Source organism: Belonocnema kinseyi, chromosome 2 (genome assembly GCF_010883055.1).
Source record: "Belonocnema kinseyi isolate 2016_QV_RU_SX_M_011 chromosome 2, B_treatae_v1, whole genome shotgun sequence".
Taxonomy (NCBI): domain Eukaryota; kingdom Metazoa; phylum Arthropoda; class Insecta; order Hymenoptera; family Cynipidae; genus Belonocnema; species Belonocnema kinseyi.
In genome coordinates, this window is record NC_046658.1 from 177,210,700 (window position 1) to 177,225,553 (window position 14,854).

Consider the following 14,854-nt stretch of genomic DNA (forward strand, 5'->3'; position numbering starts at 1 on the left):
CAAGACACATCTCCCTACCAAATCTTTTATTCCCTCTTTAATAAATGCATGCCATTTTTTCAAAAAATCTTTTTATTAATCTACAGTCCACGTTTTATATTTTATTTTGCTCCTTTGTACAATTTTCTTAAAAAAAAACTTTACTTTGCTTAATTTGAGTTTGAATTTCGCGGTCAGTGATATAAGTTCGCCGGCGCCTCCTAGTGAGCGGCAATGGCCTCCTAGTGAGGCCTAATCATGACTTCTTGTCTCATTCATAAGCTTGGTTTTAACAAAGTTTTTTTATCACAATCAGTCGTTGTGATTATAAAAATTTGTCACAAATGTGTAAATCAAAAAAAGTGCGCGGCTAACGCATGTAACGCGTGCAATTAAGACTGATAATAACCGAATCACAAATCACGCTTGGAAAGTAGAAAGTGAGGTTAGTTTGGTGAAACCGCGCAGAATAGTGTAATGTAAGTAATTTCTGTTGTTATGAATAGTTTTTCACGTTTTAAAATAAATTGTAACGCTCTTACTATCCTTTTTTGTAGTATATATCGTCACACTTTATTTTTAGAGAGTTAAAACAACTATACATCTATAGAGAAATAAAATAATGCGACGTATATTTTCTTCTCGCATTTCCCTCCGTTTTTTTATATTTATTTACTATTATAGTCAACAGCAGCAACATTTTTAGACCACGGGATACACGAGATAGATTATTTCGCCGCACTTTTAATTAATTAAGTCGGAAATTTCAATATTTGTGCTGCTTTTGTATCGTTGAATGAATGTGTCAAAATTGTGTCGTTTATATTCGTCTATACTGTTGTATATGCGGTAAATACAGTAAATGTGATAACAAATTAATTTATAATTGCTCTGCTTTTATTATTTCAAGAGTTTCTACTCTTCAAGAGATTGAAAGCAATAAAAATCAACTTTGCTCTTTTTACGAAAAGCTAGAAAAAAACGCCACGCTCGCGATTATTTTGTTAGTATCAGGAAATGTTTTGAATCAATATTAAGATCAAAGATAATGAAGGTCAATATTTAATATAATTTATGAAAATTAATATCTTCAAATTAAAATCATTTAATCTAATGCTTTATTCTTCAAAGTAACGAAAGTAACAGACTTCCTATGCAAAATTGTAACATATAACCTAAAATTGTTGAAAAATGGAAAATCTCTGAAATCCAAAGATCTCTGATTAAAAATAGGCTGCGGATATTAGCCCGGCTTCTGATAAAGTAATTTCCACGGCTAATCTGGACCGACAGCAATTTCTTTGAAAATATCGATTTCCGGCATAAAACATAACCTGAAATTGTATAAAAATTGTGAATATATAAAGCGAAATTCAATTATTTTAGAAGTCTTTAAATGAGCATTTTTTACGAAAAACACTAACATAGAATGAAAAAAAAAATTTAGTTTTTAAAATTTTCCTTGGTATATGATTATTTTTTGATAAAAATGTAGATTTCTGACGAAAAGTACTATTTTAATCCGAAATTGTTTCGTAAATTGTAAAAAATTTATTATTTCAAACAGCAATCGTTGGATTTGAATCTAATTACTTTTTGTTTAAAAATGCAAAAAATACTAATTTTAGGTCAGACGTACCAACATAACCTAAAGCTGTTGCAAAAATGTTAAATACCCTTTCAAGTATAGTTTTTGTATAATTCTTTATATAACATTTATTTACGAAAAACAATAGCGTAAGAGAAAAATATTTTTAATTTTGTTTGAAAACCTAAAATTCTATTAAAAATGTAAATTATTTTTGAAATATATTAATTTTTAAGGAAAATTTAAATTTCTGACGAAAAGTACTATTATAATCTGAAACATTTATAAATGATAAATTTTATAATTTTAAACAAGAATCGTTGGATTTAAATCTCATGATTTTTCTTTTTAAATTCCAATTTCAGGTAAAGCAAACAACATAATCTAAAGTTGTTAAAAAATTGTAAATATCCTTTGAAATCTAATATGTTTAAAATTCTTTAAACAACAATTCTGTATGAAAAAACAGTTATTTTAAAAGATTCCAAAGGACCTATAATTATTTTAAATGATTTATTAAATAATTTTAACTGATTTTAAAGATTTTAAATTCTAAGTATAGTTTTATTTTCTTCGTAAAATAATTATGTATTATGGTCCTGAATTTTTATTTTGAATCTTTGTAATGTTAAAATCGAAGCTCAAAACATTTTTAAATCAAACTTTAAAAAATTTCCACGTATAAATTGGAAATTCTGAGCATTATTCAATTGAAATTTTAAAATTAAATGACGTTGAATTACAAAATTTGAAATTTTGAACTCTTATAAAGTGAATAGTTGAAAGATTTCTGGTTAAAAAGTATAAATCTAAGTTAACATTTTCAATTCTTTAAATTAAAAAATGAGTCAAAATAGTTTTAAATGTTAAAAATTATATAATTTTTAAACAATTTTAAGTTAGAGACATTAATTCTATAAATCAATCATTAAATTATTTAAATTAAATCAATAATTTTTTACTTGTTAGTTATAAATTTTAAAAATCCACTTGCTATTTAAAAATTGTTTAGTTTTGAACATTTGATTTATAATTTAAATGAACAGTCAAGTATTGCTAAACATTGAAATCTCTGACCTTTTTTTAATTAAAAAATTTTAATTTGCATGGGTTAAAAAATGAATATTTTAAACTAAAGCAATATTTAAACGTAGGGTTTGATATTGAATAAAATGGTTTAATCAAGAATCTATTAATTTTAATTTATTTTGAAATTTAACTTAATTTTGATCCGAGAATTTTCCAACGAAATTTCGCTAGACATCTCGAGTATTTTCAAAGATTTTAAGCTCGATTTTACTGGATTTCGGCCTCTTTAGAAAGTAAATTAAATTTAAGGCATTAAAAAAAATTTAACAAGATTTAAAGGATTTTATTGAATCCTCAAAATTTTAAAAATTTTGAAGTTTTTGAAATAGTTTTAGGAATCCTAAATTAGGATATTTAAATATATAAATTTAGGGTTGAAAACATTCAAATTTAACCATTTACTAGGAAAATGATTTTTTATTTTAATAAATTAATTTTGAAGTATTTTGAAAAAGATTTAGAAAAATTTACAAAATTATAAAAAATGAATGTGAAAGATTTTAAGGAAATTTTTGCAATTTGGGAGGTTTTTAAAAAACATTTCAGGAACAAGTATAATAATTTTGAGTGATGTTTAGAAGTTCTGAAAACTAAAAAAATTAAATTTTTAATTTGAAAAAAAATTAAAACAACCTGTAAATGTTTCAAGATTTTGAAATAAAATTTTGAAGCATTTGAAGGATTTTTAAACTATTTAAAATTAAAATAACTTTAAAAATTATATAATTTAAAAAATTTTTAAATGCAGTGATTGATTCTTCAATTTTTAGCATTGAAAATGATAGCTTTGATTTATATTTTTGGAACCGAATCTGAATTTTTCAGGAGCTTTCGATTTGAATTATTTTAGGGAATTTTCAAGGATTCTAAGGATTTTTAAAATTAATTTAATTAATGTAAAGTGATTTTAAAGCTTTTGAAATATTATAGGATAAAGAATTTTCTATAATTTGTGAATTTGAAGAGATTTGGAATTCTCTTGAATGTTATGAATTCACTGGAAGTTTTTTAATTCACTTGAATTTCTATATATTTACTCTTTTCTACTTAAGTCAAAGGATAAAATTTTTTTTAAGTTTTAATTTAATTGATCCTGAGGATCAATTGATAAAATGATTAGAGGTTTTGAAATATTTTAACGTATTTTTTTTCAAATTCCTTGGCATTTTCAAGAGCTTTACAAAATTTCAGAGTAGCTTAAAGAATTTAAAATAATTTGGATTGTTTAAAAAGGTTTTTAAGTGCTTTAAAAAGTTTCACCAGGCATGAGTGATTTATTTTTTTATGAATTTCATCTAATTCTTCTCATTTCTTTACAAATTCTCCAAATTCACTTGAAATTGATTGAAATCAATGAAATGTTTTTCAATTTTCAGTATTGTTTTAATTCATTTGAATTCTTTGGAATTTATCTTGAATTTTTTTATAATCATTAGCCACTTCTTGTGTTAGAAATTAATAGGGTTTCAACGATTTGAAAAAATTTTGAAAATTTTCTTGGGGTTCACCCTGAACTCTTTTAAATTCTTTGGAATTCTCTTGAATTTGTTTAATTTACTTGAATCCTTCTAAATTCAATCAATTCTACTTAATTCAGTGAATTTTTTTTAATCTTGAAAAGTTTTTATTTAGTAGATTCTGAATTTCATTCACCCCACCATGAATCCTTACGCATTTTATCGAATTATTTGAATTTCTTAGAATTTTTCTAAGCTTATTTGAAAGTTACTGAATTCAATTAGGTTTTATCAAATTGTTTTAAATTCATTTGATTTTTTAAAAATTTACTTTAAATTTTTATGAATTTTATTGAATTCTTCTCTTTGATATTAAATTCCTCTAAATTCAATCCAGTTTTACGGAAATCAATGGAATTTTTTCTATTTTTTAAACATTTTTCCCAATTTGATTCAATACTTTTAAATGTAAATTAAATTTTTCCGAAAAATGAGCGTGACAAAATGTACTCTTTGGTCCCTATATTTTATCCCATAGGTACTGTGAGGCTTGTAAAACGCTTTTTTTCACATGTGATCTTTTTAAGATAACGCTTTGCATAAAATAAAAATTAAGAAAAATCTTTTTTTCACTTTGTTACATGAAAAATCAGGCAGACTTCATTAGCCATGTGAAAATCGCATTTCCTTCGACTTGTGCAGAAACCAGCACGAAAATGAGCTCTTACAAAACTGAATTTCCATCATCCTCGGACAATGAATCACTTGATGATTCTGTAGACTATCATCAGGGAAAAAGATCCTTTGATCTTTCCTTCACACATGAACCAAAAGGACAGCCTCGGAAAAAGCATCGTCGCCGAGAGTCTTTCCATGAAGAAAGTAGTCCGCCAGCACATTCCTCCGCGGAAGATTCCGTGGAGGAAACAAAGGATGTGTTTGAGGGTAACATAAAATGGGCCAAGAGCTTTGAATCCTATGAGGATGATAAGCAATTTGGTCACATTCCATTCCAGTATGGCGAAACCAGTTCCAAGTCTTCTGGTGGCGATGACATCTGCCGGCAGTCCGTGAAAATAAAGACCGAAAATATGGTGAAAGACGAGCCGGACCTTCTAACAGGGAAAGATTCGATAGGATCGAAACTTATGGCCCGGATGGGATGGAAAGGTGGCCAGGGTCTCGGAAAAGATGGCAAAGGGATAGTTGAACCAGTGAAAGCTGCCAAGCAACACGGCTTCCGAGGTCTTGGTTTTCGGATCGAGGAACTGGAGGAAGCCCACTCGAAATTCAATCCAAATGACGAAATAGTCAAGGTCAATGAAGACATAGACTGGTTAATTAACGATTTTTTCGAGGAGCCTTTTATAGAGAAGGACTGGATGACCCTCGGTCCGAGGAAATTGACAATCAACGACGAAACTGAATTCTGCAGTGCCGAGACGGTGAGCAATGTGGTGAATTCAAAGACGATTTTTGACCGACTCGACAAGAACGAAATGCGCGACGCTCGGACACGATCAAATCCATATGAGACGATTCGGAGCGCCTTTTTCCTGAATCGCGCCGCCGTTAAAATGGCAAATATGGACAGAGCCTGTAATTTTATGTTCACGCGGCCGGACAATCTGCGACCGGACGAATTAGTTTATTTTGCCGATGTGTGTGCCGGACCCGGAGGCTTCAGCGAGTATGTCCTGTTTCGCAAGCAGTGGCGGGCGAAAGGATTCGGTTTCACTCTGCGAAAAGAGAATGACTTCAAGCTTGATGATTTTTATGCAGGACCCTGCGAAACCTTCCATCCCTATTATGGACCAAAGGAGGATGGCGATGTTTTCTGGCCGCAGAATCAAACGGCATTCAGGGATTTGATCATGAAGCAGACGAGAGGTGAGGGGGTTCACTTTATGATGTCGGACGGGGGATTTTCGGTGGAGGGACAGGAGAATATTCAAGAGATATTGTCGAAACAGCTCTATCTCTGCCAGTGTCTCGTGGCCCTGATGATTGTCCGAACTGGCGGACACTTTGTGACGAAACTGTTTGACGTTTTCACACCATTCAGCGCCGGGCTCGTTTATCTCATGTATCGTTGCTTTGACGAGGTCTCGATTTTCAAACCAAACACCTCGAGACCGGCTAATTCGGAACGTTATCTAATCTGCAAGGGAAAGCGCACTCACACTGAGGGCGTTTTGAAGTATCTGTTCAATGTCAACACGATTCTTCAGAAACGAGAAAAAAACAAGGATGTGCTGCACTTGGTGCCGATGGAGATTTTAAAATCAGACGACAAGTTTTTCCATTATTTGAAGGATTCGAACGATGAGCTTGGACGTCGACAGGTGATTGGATTGCTGAAAATTGCTCATTACGCGCAAGAGAAGACTCTGATTGAGAAGCGGCAAGGCGATATGCGGAAACTTTGTTTGGAGTACTGGGAAATTCCGGATCAGAGTCGAATTGTCCCGAGGAGGATGAAACCGGCTGATAAGTTGCAATCTCTGGTGAAACGTCCTCTCGACTTTCTCGAGACGCATGGACTGCAGAAGGCGAAAAAGTTTATCCAGAATAATATTAATAATACGATTTTGAATTCGCCCCTTGACTGGTATTGCATGCCTTGCGGCTCTGGAGAAGCTGCTAAAGATAAGATGGCAACTTTTTATATTGGAATGGGACGATCGCAAGTTTTTCGATATGTGCGAGGCAGCTGGGAACGCGTGGAAAATCTTATTCTGCCGGCTGACACTCTCATTTATGCTGAAACGGTTATGGAGTTTAGGAAGTTTGGCAGACATCAAAGGAAAGCTGAACGGCTGCATGTTCTTGATGCGTTCTTCCTTGGAGGCGAGGACATTAGCAAAAAGTATTTGCTAGACAGGTATCTAGATTGATATAAATCAATTTAAACGAAAGTTAAAACCAGACTTATAAAAATTCGAGAATTTCGTTGAACATTCAACTGTTTTTGATTGGAAAATAAGTTTTTTCCAGCCCCATACCACTTTTCTGTAGGCCTTGTGGAAAATATTTGTCATTAGAGCTGACGGTCGCCGTGTGGCGGCGCCAGCTGTGCACTTAGCCTAGAATTAAGAGATCTTAAATTCCCGAGAATTTAAGTTCAGTTATATAACCGAGAATGTGACAGAATTTAAGAAAATTTATGATTTTTAACAATATTTTTATTGTTCAGGTTTTATCAACGGTTGAATATAAATTATTTTCTAGATCAGACAGGGAAAACGCAATTCCTACACAATTTTATCCTACACAAAATAGATTGTACACAAGTATACTGATCACATTTTTCCTACACAAAACTTTTTCTACACAAAATATTTCTTACACATAATTTAATACTTTTATTTTTACTGCACAAAACTTTTTCTGCACAAAATATTTCCTACACAGAATTTCATACTGTTATATTTTTCCTACACAACATTTTTTTTACATAGAAGATTTCCTACACATAATTTTATATTGTTTATTACTATTATTTTATTCCAACACAAAATATGTAGATTCTACACAGAATTAAATAGTAATATTTTATTCTGAAGATAGTCTCTAAACATTGTACAAAAAAATATTATGTGTAATAGTTTTCCTGCACAAAATATATTCTACATACAATTTTTTAATAATGTGTAGCAAAAAAGTCCTAACTAATTCTACTTTAGAGTTTTTACGTATCTCGCCTCTTTTGAAAAAATATTAAAATTTTTGGTTTTAGCCAATCTAATTGCGATAATAGTGTTTACAGTTTTTTATTTTATAGCGCCTGTATCACCAACACTTACTATCACTGTAAGTATATTTTTTAATGCAAAATTTTAGTTTATATGGATTTTTTTTTCTGAAGAAAACTTTGGCCATTATAACTATGTAAAAGCCATAGAACATTTATTATTAAGATTGATCTTCTACACTCTGAATAACGTGATGTACGTATATCTTAGTGAAACACCAGAAAAAAATAATAGTATTAAACAATATAAAATGATGTGTAAAAATCTTCTATGTAGAAGAAATTTTGTGTAGAAAAAGTTTTGTGTAGGAAAAATATAACAGTATTAAATTATGTATAGGAAATATTTTATGTAGAAAAAGTTTTGCGTAGGAAAAATATGATCAGTAAACTTGTGTACAATATATTTTGTGTAGAATAAAATTGTATAGGAACGAGTGTAACCCGATCAGACAAAACCTGGACGCGTGACATTTTTAAAATTCTCGGATTTTTCGACTAATTTTTCATTTCAAATTATTAATATTCAAATACCAGCATTTTAATCTTGTGATATTTTTACCATAGAATATTTTATAAGAAGAATAAAACAGTTTTGCATATACAAATTTAAGTTTTTCAATTGTATTAATTTGTTTCAAACAAAAAAGAAAATAGTTTTTTTTTACTTTAAAAGATAACTCTTTTAAAAAATACTGGAATTTTCAACAAAATAATTGAATTTTTAACATAATAGTTGAATATCCAACCTAAAAAAGACAACCAAAGAAAATAATTTTAAAACCAAAAAGACGAATTTCCAACAAATAAAGATTTTTCACTCAAAAAATAAATAAAAGTTTTTCTAAATTATTTTATTTACTTATTTATGTAAACATTCAACGAGCACCGCCCTTTATTACATATGAAAAAGAAATTAAATATAAAATTTAAAATGAACTAAATATAAAAGTTGTATTAATGACCAAAATAACGCTTTTGAACCTTCAAATCAGAAGACAAATTTTCTTTACAAAAATTTAATTTTCAATTTAAAAATACTAAACTGTCAAATTTTCAACCAGACATAAGCCTTCAAAAAAGAAAAGTTTCAGAATGTAGTTTAATTTTAACCCAAGTAGTTTAATTTTCAATTAAAAAGGATTAATTTTCATCCAAATGTTTTAAACAAATTAGTTGAATTATCAAGCAAAGAAGAACGATTTTTAACCAAAAAGTTGCATTTTCATACAAAAAATGAAATTTCTTCTATAATAGATGAAGTTTTAAATCAAAAAGATAAATTTTCAAAAAAATAGTTGAATTTTCTGTTGAAAAAGATTTTAGTCGAGTTTTGACAATGAAACTATGAATTTTGTAACAAGAAATAATTTTCTATCAGAAAAATTGAATTTTCAATTCAAAAAGACGAATTCTTAACCAAAATGGATGATTTTTTTAAAAAATTGTTGAATTATTGAGCAAATAGTTGCATATTTATAAAAAAATATGAAGTTTATCTTAAAGCAGAAGAATTTTTTATCACAAAAAAAGTTGAGTTTTCATCCAAAAAATATTCCAGTTAACTTAGTAACATCAAAAATTGAATTTTCAATCCAAAAAGACGAATTTTTTTAACTAAAAAAGATGAATTTTTAACAAAATAGTTCAATTCTCTACCAAATAGTTGCATTTTTATCCAAAAAAGCTCAATTTTGTACTAAAACAGATGAATTTGTAATAAAAAACAAATTTCTTTTTATAAGTGGAACTTTCATCCAGAAAATATTTCAGTTCATTTTTCAACACCAAAATATAAATTTTAAACAAAAAGTACATTTTCTACGAAAAGTTAGGTTTTCAAGAAAATAGTATAATAGCTTAATTTCTACGAAACAGTTGTATTTTTATCAAAAAAGATTTAATTTTTGCTAAAAGAGGTAAACTTTAAAATAAAAAAGACAACTTAAAAAAAAGAGTTGAATATTCAAACGAAAAGTTGACGAAAAAATTCTATTTTCTATTGATTAAAATAAATTCTAAAATTCTCATAAAATCTCGGAGAATTTGTTGAATAAAAATAATTTTCTGATAGTTTTGGGTAAAAGATAACAATTTTTCAGATTTTTAAAATCTTTTGAATTGAAAATAATTTGCAAAAATCGTAAAATTCACTGCGTTTAAACGTCAATTGAATTAGATGTATTATTATTTGTGTAATTTTTAATTATCCGAAAAGAAAATAGTCTAAATTTTATAATATTTTATATTATATTATATAATGTGATATACATATATGATAATATTTTTTATTTATTAATTTAAATTCATTTCAGATTTTCAAATATTTTAATAAATAAATGATGTGTACTTATTATTAAACTTATTAATATTTATTAATATTATCATGTGTTATTTCAAGTTCAAAAAATGAACCTTATTAAAAGTGATTTTTGATATCGAGAAAAATATGCTAATGTTAATTATAACTAATTTCGGAACAGAACTCGAGGTAAACTTTTAAAAACAAAATATTTCGGATTATCTTTATTTACAAATAACTATTTCGAGGTTAATGTTTTTTCTTTTTCTCATTAGGCCAAAGTTGCAATTCTTATTTTATAAATAATTTTTAACGATGTTTATTTTTCAGCTTGAAATAACTTTAGTTCATGTTTAATTTAAAAACAAGTATAATGAAAATTCCCTTAATCTTAAATCGTAAGCTAAATTTCATGAAAATTAATTAAATTTGTTTACAATTTATAATTTTAGTTTATTTTTTTTAACTTGACAATTTTGTAAACTTTATTTTTTTTTTTTAATTCTACAAAATAAAAAATTTTTTCCTAAAATCTTCCAGAAAATAACTTTAAATTTTCCCAGCAATCTACAGAATATTGTTTGGTTTTTTCAAAATTTTTATAATTTTCAAATTAACCATTTCTTAAAATATTTTAAAGATATCTTAATGTTCTAAATATCTTAAAATTTTTTGAATTTTTCTTAACATTTCTTAAAGAGAAAATCTTGTAGAACATTATCCTGAAGTTAATTTTAAAAAATAAAAAATCATTAAACATTTTTCTGGGAATCTAAAGAACATTATCTTAAACTTAAAAACTTTAAAAATTCCTAAAATGCTTCTAATTTTTTGTTCGAAATCTTCAAAAGTGTATATTTCTTTTTAAATTTTTCCGAATCTTCTCAAGATTCCAATTATTTTCGATTCTTTTGAAGACTACTGACTACAATACAAAAAAAAATTATTCCTAAAAAATGTTTTAAAATCTGTCAAATTAAATTTAAAAAATATATAAATTTATTTACAATGTATAAATTTAGTTCATTTTTTCAAACTTGAAATTTTGAAAATATATTAAGATATTATTTTTTTGTAATCTGAAATATAAAGACTTTGTTTTGGATTATATTAAATGATGCCAATTATTCACAGTTAATATTAACAATAAAATAATATTTTTATTAAAAAATTGAATTTTGTTAGCTCTGTCCTGCTCTCGATTTATATTATTTATAATCAAAACAAACGCACTTTACAATTTTAGTTCAAAATTTCAACACTGCGGATATTTTATATAAAAAAGCAGTTTTTTCAGTTTCCTTTCGCTTAGAAAATGGAAAATGTCGCAGAGATCATTAAAAATTCTGAAAGATTATTTAACTCTGTCAGTAAATTAATTTGTAAGTTTTCTTAAATTCAATGCTATTATTTTGCCATGCATTTGCAACGATCATAGGTTAACTGCATAGCTGGCGCCACCACACGGCCATCGTTAACATATAATAGTACATTCTCAACTCATCCCAGGGGTCTCGTTTTTCCCTTGAAAAATCATATTTTCGGATAAAAAATTTAACTTTTCTGAAAAGAATTACGCCTTTGACTTGAAAATTCAAGAATTTGGTAAAAAATTTAACTGTTTTATTGAAAAATAATTTTTTTCTTGAACTTACTTTTTTGTATAAAATTCGTCTGTTTGGCTTGAAAATTCAAGAATTTCGTAGAACATTCAACTATTTGATTGGAAAATAAGTTTTTCCCCTTGAAAGATCATATCTTCGGATTAAAAATTCAACTGTTTTGAAGAATATTACGTTTTTGGAATTGAAATCCAACAGTTTTGTTGAAAAATCAAATTTTTTGTTTCATGGAAATTTTCTTTTTGGCAGAAAATTAATGTTTAGGTTGAAAATTCATAATATTAAATTAAAAATGTATCTTTCTTGTTGAGGATTTGTATTTTTGACAAGAATTTGGTAAAAAGTTCATTTTTGATTGGAAAATAATTTTGTTTTCTTGAAAATTCAAATTTTTGGGTTCGAAATTTAACTGTTTTGCAAAAAATCGTCTTTTTAGCTTGAAAATTTAATAATTTATTTGAAAAGTAAACTATCATGTTGAAATTTTATCTTCGTGGTGGAAAATTAGCATATTTGTTGAAAATTAATATTTTTAAGGTTCAAAATTCAAATTATTTGTAAAAAAATTTGTCTTTGACTTGAAAATTCAAGAATTTGGTAAAAAATTTAACTATTTTATTGAAAAATAATTTATTTCTTGAACCTTTTATATTTTTGGGTTGAAAATTCAACTTTTTTGTATAAAATTCGTCTGTTTGGCTTGAAAATTCAAGAATTTCGTAGAACATTCAACTATTTGATTGGAGAATAAGTTTTTCCCCTTGAAAGATCATATTTTTGGATCAAAAATTCAACTTTTTGGAAGAAAATTACGTTTTGGGATTAAAATTTAACAATTTTGTTGAACAATCCACTATTTGGTTGACAATTTGTCTTTTTGGTTGAAAATTCACGTTTAGGTTTAAAATTTCTACTATCAAGTGGAAAAGTATCCATTTTGTTTGAAATATTGTATTTTTCACCTGCCAATTCCACAATTTGGTAGAAGTTTCATCTGTTTTTCTTTAAATTCAGTTTTTTTAATAATTAATTTTTTCAATTGAAATTTTAAATATTCGATTTTCGGCCGCCAATTGGCATTTTTAAGTTGAAAATTCAACTATTTGGTATATAATTAACTTTTTTGGTTAAAAATTCATTTATGATTGGTAAATAATTCTAGAATTTAGTAGATAAATTAAATTATTTGTTTGCAAAGTCATTTTTTTCTTGAAAATTTATATCTTTGGGTTGAAAATTCATATTTTTGGTTTAAAATATTAACTGTTTTGTAGGAAATAGGTCGTTTTGGTGTAAAATTAGATTTTTTCTTTGAAAACTTATATTTTCAGGTTGAAAATTCAAATACTTTGTAGAAAATTCCTCTTTTCAGCAAGGAAATTCAAGAATTTGGTATAAAATTACAACTGTTTGGTTGAAAATAATTTTTTTTCTGGAACAATTTATATGTATGGGTTGAAAATTTCACTTTTTCTTAAAAATTCGTCGTATAGGCTTGAAAATTAAAGAATTTGGTTTAAAAATAAACTGTTTGAAAATTCGTCTTTTTGGTGGAAAATTAACACTTTTGTTAAAAATTCGTCGTTTTGGCTTGAAAATTAAAGAATTTGGTAGAATCTGTTTTGGTTGAGGACTCACAAAAACCTTTTTTGTTTGTCATATCAGCTATTATATTTTTCATGGAAATTTCATATTTTTTTGTTGAAAATTCAATTACTTGGTTCAAAGTTAACCTATTTTATTCAAAATTAATTTTCTCTGAGTGAAAGTTTCATTCCTGATTGAAAATTTATTTATTTTTTTAAAATTAATTTTATTGTTTAACAATTAATTTGTTTAACTGGAACTGGAACTATTTTATTTTTGGTTTGAAAATTAAACTATTTTTGTCGCTGAAAAATCTTTTTTGGTTTAAAAGTCAACTCTTGTTGAAAATGTATCTCTTTTGGTAGAAATATAATTTATATTTTCAACTTTTTCTGATTTAAAAGTCTAATCTGTTTTGGTTAAAATATTAGCATATTCCGTTTTGGATTGAAAATTGACCTATTTTAGTTTAAAATGCAAGTTATTTGAAAATTTATATATGCATTTTTTTTCAAATAGTTTGAATTTTAAACTAAAAAGGATTAATTTTCAAGAAACAAAAAATAGATTAAATTTCTGCGAAGAGATACATTTTCAACAAGAGTTGAATTTTAAAGCAAGAAAAATAGTTTGTTTGAAAATAGTTTGAATGTTTGCAGGCACAAATTTTTGAGAATGTTCTGTGAGGCACTGTGGAAGCCGCACGGACAAGAGTGTCGCATTTACGTAAAGGATTTATATCCAGTCGATGAGCATCTGCAGGAAAAGTTGAAGCTGAAGAGCTGCCAGATGAAAACTGGTCCTCCAGCCGAAGTCTATTTTCCGGAAAGAAATCCGAAGGATTATAATTCGGAGGAGGACGACAACGAGTATCCGTACTTCAAACTTCAGAGTGTTTTGTTCATGAAAGTCACCGAGGATCACTGGGCACGACACAGAAGCTCGAAAAGCGAATCTGTTTACTTTTACGATATCCGAAGGAAAAAGTCTTTTTACGACTTTGATCGTCCGGACGTTGCCAATGCCGATTTTCTCAAATCCCTGAATAGCATGATTGTTTGGAATTGGCCGGAAGACAAAACCATTACCATGGATTATATTATGTCACAAATCAAGCACGCTCTTGTTAAACGACATTTCAGCACCTAAAGTTCAAAGATGCCTCGATCCTTTAATCATATTAATGAAAGAAAAATTTTGTATCACAGTTTTTCATCACTTTTTTTGTTTTGTTTTTTTTTTCGTGTGATTATTGTACAAAACTGTCGATTATTTACAAAGTTTGTGTGTATATAGAGCAACGAATTTTTATTTTCGTTATGTTACCAAGGATTAATCATCGGACTAATGTTTAATTTCCGTGGAAGCAAAAGTTTGTGAATTATGTTCAAAGAGCTAGTAAAGATTTATTTTTTTATATGAAAAAAAAGAGAGAGAAAAGAATTTGACAAAACTACAAGTTTCCTTAGTAAATTC

General features: G+C 27.5%; 1 protein-coding gene across 1 annotated transcript; it reads left to right on the top strand.

Moving 5' to 3' along the window:
- Positions 1-245: 245 nt before the first annotated feature.
- On the top strand, positions 246-14,818 carry LOC117167892 (cap-specific mRNA (nucleoside-2'-O-)-methyltransferase 1). The gene is made up of 3 exons (XM_033353127.1): positions 246-458; positions 4,767-6,997; positions 14,038-14,818. Exons 2-3 carry the CDS (start codon positions 4,830-4,832, stop codon positions 14,525-14,527), a joined length of 2,658 nt encoding a protein of 885 aa, XP_033209018.1. The 5' UTR covers positions 246-458; positions 4,767-4,829; the 3' UTR covers positions 14,528-14,818.
- Positions 14,819-14,854: the final 36 nt, after the last annotated feature.

Excerpts from the sequence above, each read along its gene's own strand:
- LOC117167892 (XM_033353127.1), top strand. The coding sequence starts at position 4,830 with ATGAGCTCTTACAAAACTGAATTTCCATCATCCTCGGACAATGAATCA. Across the intron at positions 6,998-14,037 it reads AAAAAGTATTTGCTAGACAG|GCACAAATTTTTGAGAATGT; the intron begins GTATCTAGATTG and ends GAATGTTTGCAG.